The 22596-nt window shown below is 37.6% G+C and overlaps 1 protein-coding gene across 5 annotated transcripts in view; it reads right to left on the bottom strand.

The window, feature by feature from the left end:
- RAD51B (RAD51 paralog B) overlaps positions 1–22596 on the bottom strand; it is a 617832-nt gene that overhangs the window by 577476 nt on the left and 17760 nt on the right. For 4 of the 5 annotated variants that reach the window (XM_047862724.1, XM_047862723.1, XM_047862725.1 and 1 more), the window contains one exon: positions 3653–3789. In XM_047862724.1, the coding sequence (XP_047718680.1) occupies positions 3653–3789 (137 nt within the window). Of the gene's footprint in view, positions 1–3652; positions 3790–13089; positions 13172–22596 lie in introns of all 5 variants that reach the window. The other variant, XM_047862726.1, reaches the window with a different exon arrangement.

The following is a 22596-nucleotide window of genomic DNA, read 5'->3' as shown; positions in this document are numbered from 1 at the left end:
AGCTTTCCTAACTGATTAACTAACTCTCCCCAATAAATCCAAAGAGGGGTCAAGCAGTCCTATAACAGCACAAATGAAGTGTGACCAGGCAGTACACAGCCAGCTCCATCCTCTGACCTGCCATGACAAACTCCAGAAGGCAGTTTGTTAAAAGAAGCCTGGTACTTTTGATTCCACCTGAACCTATCACCACACCTCAGAAGGCAATCCAGGTGGCAGCCAGGTGACCACACTCTTCAGGCCTTGTGGAGAATAGACTAGAAAAGTAAAAAACATAAATTTCAACCCCTATCCTCAAATGACCTTCATAAAGGCTCCTTTACAATTACAAAACATAAGTCCAATAAAGGGACTAAAATTTTACCTCATTGCCAGCTTGCCTTTGGCTTGTTAGTTGAAGGTTAGTCACTGACATTTTAAAAAATACCTTTCCTTTGGACAACCTGAGTTAACCAATGTCTTTCTTTACCAGTGTTAGCATCAAATACATTTCAGTGTTCAGATTTCCAGTGGCCCCATATGTGTGTATGTTTCTGGTTTTTTTGTTTTGTTTTGTTTTTTTACCGTTTATTTGCTTAAGATTCAAATAACTTCATCACATTACAACTGACCAATACATCTTTTATCCTCAGCTTAATTGAGATATAACTGGCATATAATATTGTTTGTGTAAGTTTAAGGTGTACAATATGACAAGAGCAATATATCTTGCAAATCTCTTTTAATCCAAAGAATGCTCCTCTTTTTTTTTTTTAATCTTAATTAAAAAACGAGGTTGTTTGTTCTATCATTTCCCACAGTTTGCATTTTGCTGACTACATCCCTCTGGTGTTGATTTAACACGTTCCTCTCTTCTCTGTATATGTTGCAAACTGGTAGCTGGATCTGAAAGTTTGATCACATTCAGGCTTGACTATTCTTCCATCAGGAGGAATAACTAGTTTTCTTTTGTGATGCTAGTAGCCTTTTATGTTTATGAACTGTTTTCACTCACAACACTTCTGACACCAAATGTTTAGGTTTTCCACACCAAACGATTCTTCAATTCCCTGTGGACACCAAGTGGGTGTCTGACACTTAACTACCAGGAGTTAGCTCAGACCTCACAGTTTAAGGGCTCAGACCCACAAGACTGCCCTCCCCCAACTTGAGAGACTAATCGCAAGTCCCAGGCCTCTGGTACTTCTGACCAACTGAGCAACTACAAATCAGGAGTTCTGACACCCCTCCTCCTCAACTTCGATGATTTGCTAGAATGGCACACAGAATTCAAGAAGGTACTTTACTTACTATTTTATTACCAAGTTACCACAAAGAATGAAAGACACAACTCATGAAAAGATTGGGGAGGACCACATGGCACACCACCCTCCCAGCACATTGATGTGTTCACCAACCCAGAAGCTCTCCAAACTCTACCATTTAGAGATTTTTGTAGAGATCCCATTACATAGGCAGTGTTGATTAAAGCATTGGCCATAGGCAATTAATCAGTTACCAGCCTCTTTCTCTTCTTCAGAGTTTGGGGGGATGGGTGGGGCTGAAAGCTCCAACACTATAATTACATGATTGGCAACCAGCTCCCATGTGAAACTATACAGATGCCCACCAAGAGTCACTTCATTAGCATAAACTCAGGTTTTCCAAAGGTTTTAGAAGGTCTTTGGCCAAGAACCAGGACAAAGATATGGATTTCTTATTATACCACAATATTCAATGCCTAGAACCATTAAATTGTTGGGGTGTGTAATTTGGTGACATTCTATCATTCCTTCTTCATTTATTACTGGAATACTCCTATAAAAAGACCCGTTTGGGGGTGCCTGGGTGGTTCAGTTGGTTGAGCATCTGACTTGGGCCTAGGTCATGATCCCATGGTTCATGAGTTTGAGTCCCACATTGGGGTCTCTGCTGTCAGCACAGAGCCCTCTTCAGATCCTCCGTCCCCCTCTCTCTCTGCCACTCTCCCATGCACATGTGCTTGCTCTCTCTCTCAAAAACAAACATACATTTTAAAAAAGACCTATTTGCTACTCAGCAATACAGTTCATAAATCAGAAAAAGAACAGATGTTTGATTTCCTTTTTTAAAACTCATTTCAAAATAATGATTTGCTTCTCCAGAATTCTCCAACACTGATCTATTAGTTGCTTTTCATTTCATAATATTATAAACTCATGAATTTAAACATATTTCATGGGTTTTAATCTACTGTCATCATTATTCTTATTGGTGGTCAATTTGTCTCATCTTTAGCCAGCAGGAGCCTCTTCAGGTTGATTCCTGAGTCCTTCTGACACTCCCCTAAGTAGTCTTTGATGGCTCTCTTGTTACCTGATATGAGGTTTCAGACTCAACTTAAAAATTTCCTAAGCCAGTGCTAGTATCAGCCATTTCCCCCAAGGAACCCTCATTCCTTTTAGTAGGCAACGGTGTCTGGATTCCACAATATGAGAGTAATACCTGTCAGTTCATTCATTTATCAAACATTTTGTGAGCAGTTAATATGTGTCCGTCACTAGATTTGGCTTTGAAGATACAAAGATATAACACAAGCTCATAGAACTGACAAATGAGTGGCATATACTTCGAATAGATAACCAAGAGATGTAGAAGACAGCAAATAAGCTCCAGGCAAAATAATCCACTTAGAACTTATCTAGCCAGGGAATACACTTCTCTCTAACTAGTATCCCTAGAAGTAAGAGAGAGATGTGATTCATAATGACATAATTACACATAATGACACAGTTACAGAAAGACTCAAAGAACTATACCTTGACTAAAAGAACAGAACTGAATCAGTCTCCAGACCGATAAGTACTCCTGCTCATGAATGTCAATCAGAGCAGGGTCAGAGGGAGACCAGACTTATTTTCAAGTGTACAGAATTACACAAATAACCAAATGCTCTCATAGAATGTTAAAGGTCCTTGCCAAAGTAAGGAAATCTTTTCTTTCCAAGCATAAATACACTATCAGTGTGTTTTTTATATCTAATACAATACTATTACAAAGATTAAAGTGAAATACTTCTCAATCAAAAAATATTTTGAGGGGTGCCTGGGTGGCTCAGTCAGTTAAGTGTCTGACTCTTGATTTCAGCTCAGGTCATGATCTTGTGGTTCGTGGGTTTGAGTCCCACATCGGGTTCCATGCCAAGGGTGGAATAGCCTGCTTGGGATTTTCTGTCTCCCTCTCTCTCTGCCTCTCCCCTGCTCACTCTCTCTCTCTCTCTCAAAATAAATAAACATTATAAAATGTATTTTTTTTGAAATTTCCAACTTTTCCATTCACTAACTTCCAACTAGAATTACTAACAAAGCAGCTTACCTTTTGTCTTTTTTATGAATTTTCCCTCTTCCCCATTTCCACTTACATCCCTCCCTGTTTCTTAAACTTCTTTCTTCCTGACTTTCTGCAAAACACAGCTTATCCAGGAACTCCCACTTAAACCAATGACAAAGGGATAGAAAAGACAAAAAGAAACTGCTTCCTGGGTTAATTTTAAGAGGAAAATTCATTTAAGACTGTATCTAGCATTTTGAGTTCTCACAGAGAAAAGGTAAATGTTAACCTGTTTGAAAATGTTAGGTGCTATAAATAAATTACAAAATTAAGCATTATAATGGAAAATAATAAAATCTCCCACCTTTCAGCACTAAATGCTGACTCTGTGTCGATGTATACAACACCTCCTTCTAATCCTCCCATGTTGGTGGGTAATGTGGCCAATATGCTCATCATCATACAAAACTGAGTTTTTCCACAACCTGGTGGGCCTGTAATCTAAAAAAAAAAAAAAAAAAAAAAAAAGTTCTTTGAATAAACATCACAAGCTAGTCAAAGCAAAATTCTTTTAAGAACTTGCCATATGCACAGCCCCACTAACCTGGGTTCTCATAAAGAACATTTTAATACATCTATTGTATGTAAGGAATTAACTTCTCCCCTGTGTATCTGGATTGGTACTAGTTATGTACTATCCTTGGGAAAAATGAGAAAACAGTCACTTCAAATCATGTTCTGTGTTCTGTAACTCAGATGAAAAACTTTGGTTGAGAGATGCTGGAGGGTACATTTATACATTCAGAACCAAGAGTTCTATATCTTTTCCTCATTAAGACATTTATGGAAGGAAATTGAAAATATTTAAGAGGCTTTAATATTTGGTTTAGCATTCCTCATGAATTAGCCTTTTAGAACAATTTTGTACTAGTCCCCTAAAAAGCTACTTTGATCTTTATTCTGCAGAGTAAAGAAGTTAGGAGTAGAGTGCTGATGTATACAATTTATTTTCAAATGCTTTAGCATAAAAAAAAAAGGCATGCACACACACACGTGTGTGTGTGTGCATGTGCGTACAAAGGGAGATAAAACAAATGTAACAAAATTCAACAATTGTTGAACCTAGGTGACTCATACTCGGAAGTGTGTGTTTTGAAATTTTACTTTGTGGAAAGTTTTCTGCAATTATAAAATGTGAAATCAGGAGAATAGAGATGGAAAAAAAAGAGGAAAATTCATATACATGCATATTCAAGTCAACTAGAAGTAGTTAACAAAAATTAATTTGAAAATGTTAAAAATATCCCCTTTAAACATACACTATTTGTCACATTGGCTATGGCATACAAACTTTAAGAACCAAAACACTATCCCTTTTGTGAAAATAACACTGTTTTTAACACAATCTTTCACAAAGGAAGGGAAAAGAACAGGAGAGGAGGAGAGAAAACAATCTCAGGGAGACAGGAAAAAGTCTAAGCTAAGACTAAGACAGACTACAAATATGAATAAACTGTCCCAGATACATCATGAAGTAGGAAGAAGTAAGAAGGGATGACCCATGAGTCTACACCATTTGTGCCAGTGGTTCTCAAATTTAAGTGAGCATTGGAATTGCCTACCAAGCTTATTAACAGGAATCTCTGGTTCAGTAGGTCTGGGATGTGGCCTGGGAATTTACACTTCTAATAAATTCCCAAGTGTTGCGTATGCTGTTATACACTTTTGAGAACTACTGTTTTAAAATTTAGACTAGGGGATCCTGGGTGGCCCAGTTGGTTGAGCGTCCAACTCTTGATTTCAACTCAGGTCATGATCTTGTGGTTCGTGGGATGGAGCCCTGCGTCAGGCTCCATGTGGATTGTGCGGAGCCTGCTTGGCATTCTCTCTCCCTCTCTCTCTGCCCCTCCCCTGCTCATGTTCTCTCTCTCAAGAAGAAAATAAACATTTTTTTAAAAATAAAAATAGTTACATATCTTATTTCTTAGTTATACAAATCTTTTCATTCTCATAAAAACTTAACACTTTTAGTGATGCAATTATAATAATGAAAATAACAAATGGAATTATATTATTCTTTAATTATTTTGTAATTCAGTGCTTGAAATGTCAAGTCCTAAGTTCCACTCATTTCAGTACTTCAATGCCATGGCTGTATAGTTGAGAAAGGAACAATTGCAAACATGCAAGGGCTAAAATTTTTAAAATACATTACTTGTTGTACTTGCTATTTTCATTTTTCAGTAACTTCCACCAAATAGCAAAAATTTTTATAGAACTTTGGCTAATAAATTTCCGTCTTTCCTCATGTCAGTCAATTGTTCTTACAACAGAATCAAAAGATACTACATTTTGAGATTTTTAACAATTGGTTCAAAAATAAAAACTCTTTATTTGGAAGATTTTTCAACAGTATAGAAAATACTATTACAATTTTTTAAGTGTGCAGATAACAAAGTTTTCATAAGACACACATATCTTTGACAACAAAAATAACATCATAAAAGAAATATTTCTAAGCAATGATTTTAAAAACACTCTGCATTTTAATCTGCCTTCAAAAAGTCAATTACAGGGGCGCCTGGGTGGCGCAGTCGGTTAAGCGTCCGACTTCAGCCAGGTCACGATCTCGCGGTCCGTGAGTTCGAGCCCCGCGTCAGGCTCTGGACTGATGGCTCAGAGCCTGGAGCCTGTTTCCGATTCTGTGTCTCCCTCTCTCTCTGCCCCTCCCCCGTTCATGCTCTGTCTCTCTCTGTCCCAAAAATAAATAAATGTTGAAAAAAAAAATTAAAAAAAAAAAAAAAAAAAAGTCAATTACAGTAAAAGCTTGGATTGTGAGTAATTTGTTCTGCAAGTATTCTGCAAGACAAGCAAATATTTATAATAAACTTTAACTTAATAAATGAGCAATGTCTTGCAATACGAGTAGTATATGATGCCGAACATCACGTGATCATAACTGGGCCAATGGTTCTTGAAATTCACTTTGATATTCAGGTGCTTTGGATTAAAAGCATGTTCCCGGAACAAACTATGCTTGCAAACCAAAGTTTTCCTTGTATTTTCTTACTCATTGTTAAAACATTACTTTTACTTTGAAGGGATGTTTTAAGAGTGTACCACTGGTTGGTTGGTTGATTTTTAATCTGCTATGAAGCATATTGCCTAGCCACCTGTCATTTCAAAAAGGTCAGAAAATTTGACATATCTTGTCTTTTTATTTTAAAAAATGCTTCACCCATCCTTAAATTCAGCAACTTTTACACTCCTTGTTGTGAGATCACCAAAGAAGGCATTGTGATTCAAATGATTTTCATGGTCAGTCTCCATCTCATTACAGAGTGCTATAGAGATTCCACACTTAACCAGTCAGGTCTTTGTAAAAATCAACAACACTGATCATTGTTATCAACTTGAAGTTGAAGTTGAATAATCAACCTTTGTGTTGCTACAGATTGCCTAAGGATGATGCAACAGAAAAGTTTAAAGAATCTTACTTAGATACCATTTTTACTATTACTATGACTAGACTAGACTAATCTATCCATCAATCCATCCCTCCATCCATCCACTCATGAATCCATCTCAGATTTTGTTGGGTTTTTTTTTTTATTTTATTTTAAGATTTTAAGTAATCTCTACACCCAACATGGAGCTCAAATTTACAGTCCCAAGATCAAGAGTCACATGCTCCACCAACTGAGCCAGCCAGGCATCCCTCCATCGCAGGTATTTTCCATGCATTTTAAAGCAAGTCAGAGACATCAATATACTTTCCCCTAACAATTCAGCATATATATCATTAACATGAGTTTAATATGTATGATTCTTTTTTTCTTGTAAGGTAAATTTTACATACAGTAAAATGCATACTCTTAAGTTTACCATTTGATGAGTTCAACAAATGTATACACATATGTAATCTAAACCCCTAAGTCAGAACATTAGCATTACCCCAGGCAATTCTCCCATAAACATTGTTTTATGTTCTAAGAAATCATTTATATTCAAGAAGTCATATAAACATTGTATGTTCAGGAGGTTTATTTGAGGGAATATATCTTCTCTGATCCATCTTTAGTTTAATGGCACACACAAAAAATTTAGTTCTTCCTGTATTTCATTACTGAAACAAAATCTAGCTAGTATGATAATCTGGGTCATGGTAGAAACCTCAGTACTTACATAGAATCTTCCCACATTGAAAAATCTGTTTTAATCCTTAATGCTTCAAACCATCTCTAATGATTTCTATATTACTTCTGACAGTATTTGTTCACAAAAGGATCCATTTAAATTGTTGCCATATTGTTTCCTATGTTTTATTTCATTCATTTTACTATAAGGAAGGACACTGTGTTCCTAATGTTATTAATAACGTATGACATTTGGTCTTTTACTATTAAGAAAACACAAAAGAGGCTTTTAAATATCTATTATTAATTTTAGTGAAGTTTTTCTAGATATTGACTTAAGTATCATATGACTTTATTATTTTTTTTTTATTTTAGAGAGAGAGAGAGAGAGGTTGGGGGAGAGGAAGAGAGAGAGACACAGAGAAAGAGAGAAAATCTTAAGCAGGCTCCACACTCAAGAGCAGAGCCCCACATAGGGCTCAATCCCAAGACCCTGGAATCATGACCTGAGCCAAAATCAACAGTCAGATACTCAACCAACTGAGCCACACAGGTGCCCCTGTATCACATGACTTTAAATGTCACTGAAAAACTTACGGAAGTTTGTCTTCCTATCCTGTGTGTTTCTTAATTATGATGGCTTCCTACTATCATTACTCAGTATTTCAAGGGACAAAATAACAGTTTTGTAATAATGAAAGTTTCATTATTAATGATAATGGATATAATTCAATATATCAAATTGTCTTCAGAATTCCAATTTTTTTTTTTTTTGGATGTCTTCTCAGATGGAATTAGATTGTCACTAACTTTCACTTTATCAGTTATGGGATGATCATCAGCTCTGATTTGTCTATGCATGTGGTTCACTTTTAGCCCATTATAGTATGGTCTTCAATCTATAGTTTCTTTGCAGGGTTCTTTTTATATCATTTGTCTGTTTTGTGAGATTTGGCTTAGTTAAATCCAAAATCCACCTAACTAGGTATATGTAGAACTACAATTCATCCCAGTATGTTGAAAATAAAGCTACAGCAAAGTGCCCCTGTCAACCTTCTGTATCATTTCCTCATGGACTATACCTGACACATGACAGTGTGACAGACCAAGTAAGGTTGCCACTATCAATCTATGTATTAAATACTAATGAAAGTTTATTTCATTCTTTAGGCTGAAATACCAATAAAAAGTCAAAAGTTTTTTCCCACAACCTAATGAACCATCTTACATATTCTGCTTTGGAAACTGCTAGTTTTAAAGAGCCCCAAACACTCTTCTTGGACCTTTTAGCATTATCAAAGACAGCATGGATCAAGTTAATCATCAGATAACAGAGGAAAGGTAACTTGTCAGCAAAAGTTGAATGTGGATCTAGACAATGAAAAATGGTTACTCTTCAGAGTGCTAACTAATGAAAGAATACGGCACTGCCTTTCTACACATACATCTACATGCCAGGTTTTAGATTATGTTCTAAGACTTAATGAGCTTAAACCCATTAAATGCTTTGTGATTTTTAGTGGAAAGGTAAAAAAGTCACCATTTAAATTAAAATGATATATATGAAAACATTCAGTTAACATATCAAGTCCCATGAAAATGTAAGGTATTCTCTTATTATTCCATTTTTAAAGAAAACATGTAAAAAAATCTGAAAAGTTAAACAAATATAACTGGCATTTTTTCTACTTCATTATTTTCAGTTACTATTCAGTATAGTCTTGGGAAAGGTAAAATGTTATGGGAATAACATAAGATTTCTGGGTTTGTTTGTTTTGTTTTGTTTTTACTTTGCATTCAAAGTTGGATAACTACATTTACTTTAAGCTATAACTTCATTAGAATATTCTAATTCTTTAGCAATCTCAAATCGTCTTCATATATTTTTTATTCTTTTCCTAGACTCAAAAAAATTTATGTTGTATGCAATTCTGATGGGTTGACTGGAGTTAAATTTCATTATTTTTTCAGGTTTACTTAGTGGGTTAAAACATTTCAACATTAATAATTTTTAGCTTCAGATAGTTTAGTTCTGAATTCTACCAGCCAAACCACAAAATTTCAAGTTGTATTCAGTTCCCAGGTTCAGCTCCAATGGTGGTTAGAAAGAGAGAACATGCCAAACCAGAATAGTCTCAGTTATTTGCTTCTTGGAAACTCAAAGTGAATACCACATTTACACACAGAAGACACCAGTAAAGTACAATCAGCTTCATATCAAGTCTGAGTTGCAACTCTGCCTGAGAAATGTAAAAGAACTGAAAGAAGATGAAGTGGTAAAGATCACCCAAATATGAACAAGGAAGCAAATATTAATAATCAGTTTAAAGGAGAAAGAGAATTAGTCACAAGAAAAAAAGTCTAATTGTACTAAAGTAGAAATGAAGCCTACGTATCTTACTCTTAAGTTAGACTGAACGGTTGAGATGAATGTGAAACCTGGACCTGTTAGGACCTAAAACCAAGTTAACTCTCCTGACACTGAAGATGGGGGCAACAGGATGGGGGATCTGCCAAGCCAATACTTCACTAGAGAAAATTTAAGGACTGCCTGGTTCTGATCTGAGAAAGAGCTTATGGAAAATTCATATCATTTTTTTTAATGACACCCTTCACCCATCATTTGTCTCCATTTGCTCTATAATTATGTAGAAATATAATTAGGTCTTCAGACCTACCGAATTCATTTAAAAAAATAAATAATTCTCCAAATCCTAAAACAAACAAACAAACAAACAAACAAAAGCAAACAATCTCAGAAAGGTCAGGTAACACTTTACCTTGTGAAAAAAAACTTGATCTTAAATTACTTTACATCAACATATGGAAGATTTTATCCCTTGGATTCTCTCCACCACTCCCTCTTATTTTATATTAACAACTGCTGTTTTTCAAGTACGTGGGAAGGGAGGGAAAAAGAGAAAGGAGGGGGCCAGAGCAGAAAAACACAGGAGGACATGAAAATGACAAGTACCCTAAGTTTTACAGTTAAAAAAAAAAACATCAAATAGTATCAAGGGACATAATCATTCATTTAACAACCATATAACCTGTGCCATATAAAAGACTCCATGAAACCTTTATGGAGACCAAAGTTTATTTCTAAATCAGGAAATGAGTAAAGAATTAGGAACAATGATCCAATCAACCACATCTGCTGAACTCCTGTATTAGGACACGGGCCTGGTTATCTTGCCTTTTAAAACACTGGGCAGGATAAACAAATCATGTCTGTGGATTATATTCAAGGAACACCAATTAGAAATTTCTCCCTGGTAATCCTGCTGCTGTTGTTACACATGGAGCAGACGTTAACCTGACAATATTTTGAAGGAGATGAGACCCATGTTGGCCAACCTACAGACCCATGAGCAAGAAAAATAAATGTCTGCTACTGTTGCAAGCCAAAATTGACTAATCAAGTATTTATGTCTTGTACTTCACTGTTTATGCATCTCTATTACATGCCCAGCCCTTGTAGGCATTTAAGTTTACAACCCTGCCTTATTAGCTCCTGTGATCTTGTAGGCCACAGCTAACCTTGCCAATAAGAAAGAAAAATAACTGTATATTTAACTGTTCTGAGGAAAACTCGGGATGTCAAAATAGGACTCTGGCATCCTGCTCCTACCTTTCTGGGATAGAATAGTCACTTTCAAACAAAACTGCCCCACTCAAGGAGGACACTTGGTCTCCTTAAATCATGAACAAAGCATAGAAATGAGTCAGGAAATACCAATAATGTAAAAATGTGTTACATCCTTTCTTAGTATTTAGAGCAAGGATCTGGGGATAATCATCCCTCTTAAATGTTGTAAAGATTTGGCAGTGCTTCACAGGTTTACTCTTCCAAGGGTACTCTTGAACGAAGACACACAGATGTTACAGCTCTTTTTGTTGACATGAGTTTGGACCAGTTCTCAGGATTACAATATGAAAACACTTTTTTTGGTGATCCCTTTAAATACAACCTTAATTTTACTGAATCACATTAGCATCTTTATTATGCATTCTCAGCAGGGGTCATCTTGACCCCAAGGGTGAAACCTAGCTTTGATGGGACAGGGGGGAGATTTTATGCTCTTAATGTATAAAACACAGACATACACAGTATGTATAAACAGGTAGACAGTATATCTGTGGCATTAAAATCTCATGGGGAAGGAAGACTTCATTAGAAAAAGGCAGTGTCTAAAAAGCTCCTTAGGGGAGAAAATGAAAACAAGATTGAGAAACACTGATTTAATCTACATTATCCCCTATGAGAAAGCTCCATGTGGTTTGACCTCCACATAATGTAAACTTTTAATCTTAAATTTCAAACATATCTTTACTACCAACAGTCAGTAATAACAGATGTAGAATTGTCTGCTTATAAACTCCACAAGTAAGGAGTTTGATGTTCTCAGGGAATGGGGCAAAGCCCTGTAGTTCAGTTCCATCCATGATTCAGCAGTGTTGGTTTCTCTTTGATTCCTCTTCTGTGGCTTCTGCTTTTGGCATAAGTAGTGCTTCTCTAGTACCACTTTTGATCTTGGTGCTATAACTGCATATACGCAGATTCAGTGACGTTCACAGAAATCAAAATTGGGGATAAAGAAATCAGGGAATTCTGAAGTTAGAGTCAGGAAAGAGCAGCTATAAAAATGCCAGCAGAACATTTCCAGACTTATTCGTACTCTCTCAATCATCTCCAGGCCTCATCTAAGTTTATTCTACCAGTTACCTTACCTCTGTCTCACCTCCACCAGATCTACCTTCTACCTAATGTCCACAACTCTAGGTTTGACCTTTTCACCAAAAACAAAGATTGTGCAATGCAATTAGACACCTCCATAGATACCACATTAGTGCTCTATTGCTATGTAACAAATTACCACAAACTTCACAGCCTAAAAACAACAGTGGTTTCTTATCTCACACTTCTGTAGGTTAGCAGTCAGTCCAGATGGGCCTGACTGGGCTCTCTGCTCAGTCTCACAGAGCCAAAATCAAGGTGTCAGCTGAGCGAAATCCACTACACTGCAGCCTGCTTCCTTGCTGGCTGTCATCTGAGGGCTACTCACCGCTTCTAGAGGCCACCAACATCCCTTCTCACATGGCCCCTTCTACTTTCATGTTTTGAATATTTCTGGTTTCTCCTTCTTCTTTAGTCAGAGAAAGCTCAGTTTTCAAGGGCCCATGGAAGTAGATCATGATAATCTCCCTCTCTTAAAGTCAACTGTGTCATATAACATACCATAATAATGGGAAAAATAGCTCATCATATTCACAGGTTCCAGGGATTACGACAGAGCATCTTTGGAAGGCCATTTTAGAAATTCTGCCTATCACAGTCTATGAGAACGGAGTGGTAATAATTTTAAGTTTTTTAAAACTTACACATACACACACACACACACACACACACGTGCACACACACACACACACACACACACACACACACACACAAATACATACATATATAAACACACATAAATAGTGATAGCCAGGCCCTAAGAAAGATTCAGAGATCTCACTCTGGTATTCACGCCCTTCTAGTCCCCTTCCACACTACAACAGCCATATCTGTGTAAGAGAATACAGGAGAAGTAATGCTATGTAACTTCCAAAGCTAGGTCATAAAGACATTGCCATTTCTACTTTGTTCTCTAAGATCACTTACCCTAGGGAAAGTCAGCTGCCATGTCACGAAGAGAGTCAAGCAGTCCTGTGGAGAGGTCCAGGTGGCCAGTAACTGAGCCTTCCTGCCAACAGACAGGACCAACTTACTAGCCACACAAGTGAGCCATCTTGGAAGCATCTCCTCTAACTCCAGTCAGGCTTTCTGATGACTGCAGCCTTGTCAATACCTTGACCATAATCTCATGAGACCATAACCAGAAAACTAGCTAATATCCTCCTGAAATCCTGACTCACAGAAACTGAGAGATAATAAATATTTCCTGTTGTTTCTAGCCACTATACTTTGGAATGATTTCTTAAACAGCGATATATAACAAATTTTTAAGTATACAATACAGATATACAGATATTAGAGATATATAACTTTAAAAATACAGAAGAAAAAAAACTCCTAAAATGAAAGAATCACTTATGTTCATTAATAAAAGATCAATTAAGTAGAAATATCATATTCTTTAAATTACTATTTTGATAATTTTTTAATGGGATACAAATGAAAATAAATACTGCACCTTAGAATAGCAATAACATTAAAAATTCCTAAAGTTTGGCTTATTCCAAGATTCAAGGAGAGAGTATAAAAGAAATAGGAAGGGTTCCTAGGCAGCTCAGTCAATTAAGTGTCTGACTCTTGATTTTGGCTCAGGTCATGATCTCAGTCATAAGATCAAGCAGCACGGGGCTTGCTTGAGATTCTCTCTCTCTCCCTCTGGCCTCCCCCACTCACGCTCACTCTCTCAAAAAAAACAAAAACAAAAACAAAAAGGGTGTCAAAAAAAAAAAGAGATACCAGGAACTAAAGCATTATAGTACAAAAGCACTGTATGAGAGTTAAACAAATACATAACTGAAAATAAATTCATTCTCTCAACTAATATTTATTAAGAACCTTCTACATATACTAATATTGTGAATGTAACAATAAAAATAAAAAGACATAATCCCTGCCCACTTGGAATGTATTCTCCAATGAGGAAGACATGTACTAACTAATCATACACATACTACAACTGTAACAGTGACAAGTGCCACATAGAAGAACCATAGTACATGACTCAGTTCTCTAGAAACATGACAATTCTAAATGTGTTATGTTAAACATAATAAAATAGATTCAAAATACAAGAAGTAAAAAAAAATAGAACTACAGGTAAATTTGTCAATGCAACAATATAATAGACTATTTTAACAACCTTCTGTAAATTACTATTAGGTCAGGCTGAGAAAAAAAAAATCAGTAAAGATAAAGATTTGAACAACCCAAAAATAACAAGCTTAATTTAATGCTCATATGCAGAGCATTGAATTTTAGAGAATAATAATTCTTCTCAATCACACCTAGAACATATATAAAAACTGATTCTACATTAAACCTTAAAGCAAGTTTCAGAAAACTTCAGAGAATAGGGGCACCTGGGTGGCTCATTTGGTTAAGCATGTGACTTTGTTCAGGTCATGATCTCACAGTTTGTAGGTTCAAGCCCCACATCAGGCTCTGTGTGACATCTCAGAGCCTGGAGCCCGCTTCAGATCCTCTCTCTCTCTCAAAATAAATAAACATTTAAAAACAAAAACATTTTTTTAAAAGATAATTTTTTTAATAATTTAGGTATTTAAAAATTCCAAATAATTCATGAAAGAAGCAATCATAATGGAAATTTTAAAAAACCATTAGAATTAGGGACACCCAGGTAGTTCAGTAGGCTCAGCATCTGACTCTTGATTTTGGCTCATGTCACAATCTCATAGTTCTTGACTTTGAGCCTTGCATCAGGCTCTGTGCTGACAATGCGGAGCCTGCTTGGGATTCTGTCTCCCTCTCTCTCTGACCACCACCCCCACCCCCCACCGCTGCTCTCTTTCTCTCAAAAATAAATAAATAAATAAATAAATAAATAAATAAATAAATAAATAGAACTAAATAAAAATGAAAATACTTTATATTAAAAAAATGAAGCACTGGATATTCATAGACTACAAGCTCAGAGTAAAATAAAGAAAAACTGAAAATTAATGGGTTAAATGAGCAAGAAGTTGGGGAGGTTGAAATAATCCCAGAAAAAATGCAATTAGAAAAGAGATAATAAAATAACAGAAATCATTGAAGTAGAAGACAAAAAAAAAAGAGAGGACAAGAGGACCAACAAAGAACAAAAAGCACAGTCCTTTGAAAAGACTATAAAAATATTCAAAACTTTGACCAGACTTTTCAAAAAGAAAGGGAGAAAGAAGACAAAGTAATATTAGGAATGAAAAGGGGAATAAAATTACAAATAAAACCAGATTTAAAGACAGGGAGAATATAGTGATTAACTTTATAACAATAAATTTAAAAAATTTAAGAAAATGGGCATATTCCTAAAAATATTCACCAAAACTACTCAGGGAGAATAGTCCTATACATCATTAAAGGAATTTATTTCATTTTTAAATCTTCCCACAAGGAAAATACCAAGATCAGACAATTTTTCAGGCAAGTTTTATCAAATTTTCAAGAAACAAAAATTCTAATTTATACAAACTATTATAAAATATTAAAAAGAAATATTACACAATTAATTCCACCAAGTAACTCAAAATCACACAAAAATTAACTCAAACTAGATCATAAACTAAATGTAAAACCTAAAACTACAAAACTTTAGAAGAAACCACAGTAAAAATCTCTATGTCCTTGGCTGGACAAAGAATTTGTAGAAATGACAAAAAAAGCACGATCTATAAAAGAAAAAAATTGAGAAACAGGACTATAGCAAAACTAAAACCTCCAAAAGCTACCATGAACAGACCAATGAACAGAGAAACCACAGACTGGAAGACAATAACTGCAAATTATGCATCTGATAAAGGACTTGTATCCAGAATATATAAAGAATGCTTACAACTCAATAACAAGAAAACAACCAACCAATTAAAAACTAGGCAAAAGATGTGAATAGACATTTCACTTAAGAAATTTACAAATGAACATACGAATAGGTGTTCAATATCACTAGTCATTAGGGAAATGCAATTAAAACTACAATGAGGGGCGCCTGGGTGGTTCAGTAGGTTGGGCATGCGACTTCAGCTCAGGTCATGATCTCACAGCTTGTGGGTTCAAGCTCCGCATCGGGCTCTGTGCTGACAGCCCAGAGCCTGGAACCTCCTTTGGATTCTGTGTCCCCCTCTCTCTCTGCTCCTCTCCCTCTCACGCTCTGTCTCTCTCTCCTTCAAAAACAAATAAACTTTAAAAAAAAAAAAAAACTACAATGAAATTGGCAACTCTGAAGCAGGCCTGGCTGCTTCAGTGGGGATAGGGCTCCCTGTGGCCCCCAAGTGGATAGAAAAATAACTACAATGAAATACCACTACACACTCACGAGAATAGCTATAATCAAGAAGATAAACAATACTAGGTGTTAGTGAGGATGTGGAGAAACAAACCATCATGCATTGCTAGTGAGAATGTGAAATGGTACAGCCACTTTGGAAAGCAGTCTGGCAGTTTTCATTAAAAAGTTAAACATACACCTTTCATATGATCTAGCCACTCCACTTCTAGGAATCTACCCAAAAGAAACAAAAACCTATGTCCACACAAAGACATATCCATGAACATTCATAGCAGCATTATTCCTGAGAGATGAATATGGAAACAATCTCAGTGTCCATCAACTGATGAATGGATAAACAAAATGTGCTATAGCCATACAATGGAATACAACTCAACAATTTAAAGGAACAAACTACTAATATATCCTATTAACGTGGATGAACCTCAAAAATATCATGCTAGCAGAGCCTGGGTGACTCAGTCAATTAAGCACCCAACTTCAGCTCAGGTAATGATCTCACGGTTCATTGAGCCCCACACAGGGCTCTTGGCTGTCAGTGCAGATCCGGCTTGGGATCCTCTGTCTCCCTCTCTCTGCTCCTCCCCAGCTTGTACTTTCTCTTTCTCATTCTCTCTCTCTCTCTCTCTCTCTCTCTCTCTCTCTCTCAAAATTAAAAAAGTTAAAAAAAAGGGGGCACCAGGGTGGCTCAGTCGGTTGAGCATCCAACTTCAGCTCAGGTCATGATCTCGTGGTTCATGAGTTCAAGCCCCGCGTCAGGCTCTGTGCTGACAGCTCAGAGCCTGGAACCTGCTTTGGATTCTGTATCTCCCTCTCTCTGCCCCTCCCCTGCTCACACTCTGTCTCTGTCTCTTTCAAAAATAAATGAACATTAAAAAAAAATTAAAGAAAAAAAATTTTTAAAAAAACATCATGCTATGTGAAAGAAACCAAACACAAAAGACTACATATGATTCCACTTGTATGAAATGTTTAGAAAAGGCAAATATATAGAGATAGAAAATTGATCAGTGGGTGCCCAGGACTGAGAATGGAAGCAGGAATTAACCTATACATATGCATGAGGGAAATTTTTACAATGACAGAAATGCTCTAATGATATTGTGGTGATGATTTATTATGAAGTTAGCAAATTAGTTGAATTATACAATTTAAAATGGTTGAATTTTTATAGCATTTAAATTGTGCCTTAATAAAATTGTTCTTTAAAATAATCAAATGAGGGGTGCCTGACTGGCTCCTTCGTGGAGCATGAGATTCTTCACCTTGGGGTTGTAAGTTCAAGCCCCACATTGGGTATAGAGATTACTTGTTAAAAATCTTGAAAAAATAAAATACCATAACCAAACAATTTATGAAAATATATTCAGGGCGCCTGGGTGACTCAGTCAGTGAAGCGTCCAACTCTTGGTTTCAGCTCAGGTCATGATCTCAGTTTCATGAGTTCGAGCCCCACATTGGGCTCTACGCTAGCAACACAGAGCCTGCTTGGGATCCTCTCTCTCCCTCTCTCTGTCCCTCCCCGACTAGTGCTGTCTCTGTCTCTCTCAAAATAAATAAATAAACTTAAAACAAAAAAGATATTCAAGCTCATTAGTAATCAGGAAAATGAAAACTAAGATCACAGATGCCAAAGATGGGCATGAGTTTTAAAGTCTGATAATACCGAGGACTTTCGGCAAGATGGCGGCTTAGGAGGACGCTGGGCTCACCGCACGTCCTGCTGATCACTTAGATTCCATCTACACCTGCCTAAATAACCCAGAAAACAACAGAGGATTAGCAGAACGGAGTCGCCGGAGCCAAGCGCAGACGAGAGGCCCACGGAAGAGGGTAGGAAGGGCGGCGAGGCGGTGCGCGCTCCACGGACTGGCGGGAGGGAGCCGGGGCGGAGGAGCGGCTCGCCGGCCAAGCAGAGCCCCCGAGTCTGGCTGGCAAAAGCGGAGGGGCCGGGCGGACTATGTTCCGACAGCAAGCACGACTTAGCGTCTGGGAGGTCATAAGTTAACAGCTCTGCTCGGAAAGCGGGAAGGCTGGAGGACAAAGGGAGGGAGAGCTGCTGAGCCCCCTGACAACAGAGCTCAGTTTGGTGGGGAACAAAGGCGCTCGCCAGCGCCATCTCCCCCGCCCATCCCCCAGCCGAAATCCCAAAGAGAACCGGTTCCTGCCAGGGAACTTGCTCGCTCCGCGCAAACACCCAACTCTGCGCTTCTGCGGAGCCAAACCTCCCGCAGCGGATCTGACTCCCTCCCGATGCCACAGGGCCCCTCCTGAAGTGGATCACCTAAGGAGAAGCGATCTAAGCCTGCCCCTCCTGCCCCCGTGCACCTTGCCTACCCACCCCAGCTAATACGCCAGATCCCCAGCATCACAAGCCTGGCAGGGTGCAAGTAGCCCAGACGAGCCACACCACCCCACAGTGAATCCCGCCCCTAGGAGAGGGGAAGAGAAGGCACACACCAGCCTGACTGTGGCCCCAGCGGTGGGCTGGGGGCAGACATCAGGTCTGACTGCGGCCCCGCCCACCAACTCCAGTTATACACCACAGCACAGGGGAAGTGCCCTGCAGGTCCTCACCACGCCAGGGACTATCCAAAATGACCAAGCGGAAGAATTCCCCTCAGAAGAATCTCCAGGAAATAACAACAGCTAATGAGCTGATCAAAAAGGATTTAAATAATATAACAGAAAGTGAATTTAGAATAATAGTCATAAAATTAATCGCTGGGCTTGAAAACAGTATACAGGACAGCAGAGAATCTCTTGCTACAGAGATCAAGGGACTAAGGAACAGTCACGAGGAGCTGAAAAATGCTTTAAACGAAATGCATAACAAAATGGAAACCACCACAGCTCGGCTTGAAGAGGCAGAGGAGAGAATAGGTGAACTAGAAGATAAAGTTATGGAAAAAGAGGAAGCTGAGAAAAAGAGAGATAAAAAAATCCAGGAGTATGAGGGGAAAATTAGAGAACTAAGTGATGCACTAAAGAGAAATAATATACGCATAATTGGTATCCCAGAGGAGGAAGAGAGAGGGAAAGGTGCTGAAGGGGTACTTGAAGAAATAATAGCTGAGAACTTCCCTGAACTGGGGAAGGAAAAAGGCATTGAAATCCAAGAGGCACAGAGAACTCCCTTCAGACGTAACTTGAATCGATCTTCTGCACGACATATCATAGTGAAACTGGCAAAATACAAGGATAAAGAGAAAATTCTGAAAGCAGCAAGGGGTAAACGTGCCCTCACATATAAAGAGAGACCTATAAGACTCGTGACTGATCTCTCTTTTGAAACTTGGCAGGCCAGAAAGAATTGGCACGAGATTTTCAGGGTGCTAGACAGAAAAAATATGCAGCCGAGAATCCTTTATCCAGCAAGTCTGTCATTTAGAATAGAAGGAGAGATAAAGGTCTTCCCGAACAAACAAAAACTGAAGGAATTTGTCACCACTAAACCAGCCCTACAAGAGATCCTAAGGGGGACCCTGTGAGACAAAGTCCCAGAGACATCACTACAAGCATAAAACATACAGACATCACAATGACTCTAAACCCGTATTTTTCTATAATAACACTGAATGTAAATGGATTAAATGCACCAACCAAAAGACATAGGGTATCAGAATGGATAAAAAAACAAGACCCATCTATTTGCTGTCTACAAGAGACTCATTTTAGACCTGAGGACACCTTTAGATTGAGAGTGAGGGGATGGAGAACTATTTATCATGCTACTGGAAGCCAAAAAAAAGCTGGAGTAGCCATACTTATATCAGACAAACTAGACTTTAAATTAAAGGCTGTAACAAGAGATGAAGAAGGACATTATATAATAGTTACAGGGTCTATCCATCAGGAAGAGCTAACAATTATAAATGTCTATGCGCCGAACACCAGAGCCCCCAAATATATAAAACAATTACTCATAAACATAAGCAACCTTATTGATAAGAATGTGGTAATTGCAGGGGACTTTAACACCCCACTTACAGAAATGGATAGATCATCTAGACACACGGTCAATAAAGAAACAAGGGCCCTGAATGACACATTGGATCAGATGGACTTGACAGATATATTTAGAACTCTGCATCCCAAAGCAACAGAATATACTTTCTTCTCGAGTGCACATGGAACATTCTCCAAGATAGATCATATACTGGGTCACAAAACAGCCCTTCATAAGTTTACAAGAATTGAAATTATACCATGCTTACTTTCAGACCACAATGCTATGAAGCTTGAAATCAACCACAGAAAAAAGTCTGGAAAACCTCCAAAAGCATGGAGGTTAAAGAACACCCTACTAACGAATGAGTGGGTCAACCAGGCAATTAGAGAAGAAATTAAAAAATATATGGAAACAAACGAAAATGAAAATACAACAATCCAAACGCTTTGGGACGCAGCGAAGGCAGTCCTGAGAGGAAAATACATTGCCATCCAGTCCTATCTCAAGAAACAAGAAAAATCCCAAATACAAACTCTAACAGCACACCTAAAGGAACTAGAGGCAGAACAGCAAAGGCAGCCTAAACCTAGCAGAAGAAGAGAAATAATAAAGATCAGAGCAGAAATAAACAATATAGAAACTAAAAAAACTGTAGAGCAGATCAACGAAACCAAGAGTTGGTTTTTTGAAAAAATAAACAAAATTGACAAACCTCTAGCCAGGCTTCTCAAAAAGAAAAGGGAGATGACCCAAATAGATAAAATCATGAATGAAAATGGAATTATTACAACCAATCCCTCAGAGATACAAGCAATTATCAGGGAATACTATGAAAAATTATATGCCAACAAACTGGACAACCTGGAAGAAATGGACAAATTCCTGAACACCCACACGCTTCCAAAACTCAATCAGGAGGAAATAGAAAGCTTGAACAGACCCATAACCAGCGAAGAAATTGAATCGGTTATCAAAAATCTCCCAACAAATAAGAGTCCAGGACCAGATGGCTTCCCAGGGGAGTTCTACCAGACGTTTAAAGCAGAGATAATACCTATCCTTCTCAAGCTATTCCAAGAAATAGAAAGGGAAGGAAAACTTCCAGACTCATTCTATGAAGCCAGTATTACTTTGATTCCTAAACCAGACAGAGACCCAGTAAAAAAAGAGAACTACAGGCCAATATCCATGATGAATATGGATGCAAAAATTCTCAATAAGATACTAGCAAATCGAATTCAACGGCATATAAAAAGAATTATTCACCATGATCAAGTGGGATTCATTCCTGGGATGCAGGGCTGGTTCAACATTCGCAAATCAATCAACGTGATACATCACATTAACAAAAAAAAAGAGAAGAACCATATGATCCTGTCAATCGATGCAGAAAAGGCCTTCGACAAAATCCAGCACCCTTTCTTAATAAAAACCCTTGAGAAAGTCGGGATAGAAGGAACATACTTAAAGATCATAAAAGCCATTTATGAAAAGCCCACAGCTAACATCATCCTCAACGGGGAAAAACTGAGAGCTTTTTCCCTGAGATCAGGAACACGACAAGGATGCCCACTCTCACCGCTGCTGTTTAACATAGTGCTGGAAGTTCTAGCATCAGCAATCAGACAACAAAAGGAAATCAAAGGCATCAAAATTGGCAAAGATGAAGTCAAGCTTTCGCTTTTTGCAGATGACATGATATTATACATGGAAAATCCGATAGACTCCACCAAAAGTCTGCTAGAACTGATACAGGAATTCAGCAAAGTTGCAGGCTACAAAATCAATGTACAGAAATCAGTTGCATTCTTATACACTAACAATGAAGCAACAGAAAGACAAATAAAGAAACTGATCCCATTCACAATTGCACCAAGAAGCATAAAATACCTAGGAATAAATCTAACCAAAGATGTAAAGGATCTGTATGCTGAAAATTATAGAAAGCTTATGAAGGAAATTGAAGAAGATTTAAAGAAATGGAAAGACATTCCCTGCTCATGGATTGGAAAAATAAATATTGTCAAAATGTCAATACTACCCAAAGCTATCTACACATTCAATGCAATCCCAATCAAAATTGCACCAGCATTCTTCTCGAAACTAGAACAAGCAATCCTAAAATTCATATGGAACCACAAAAGGCCCCGAATAGCCAAAGGAATTTTGAAGAAGAAGACCAAAGCAGGAGGCATCACAA

Source organism: Prionailurus viverrinus, chromosome B3 (assembly GCF_022837055.1).
Source record: "Prionailurus viverrinus isolate Anna chromosome B3, UM_Priviv_1.0, whole genome shotgun sequence".
Taxonomy (NCBI): Eukaryota; Metazoa; Chordata; class Mammalia; order Carnivora; family Felidae; genus Prionailurus; species Prionailurus viverrinus.
This window is presented reverse-complemented; position numbering and strand designations above follow the sequence as displayed.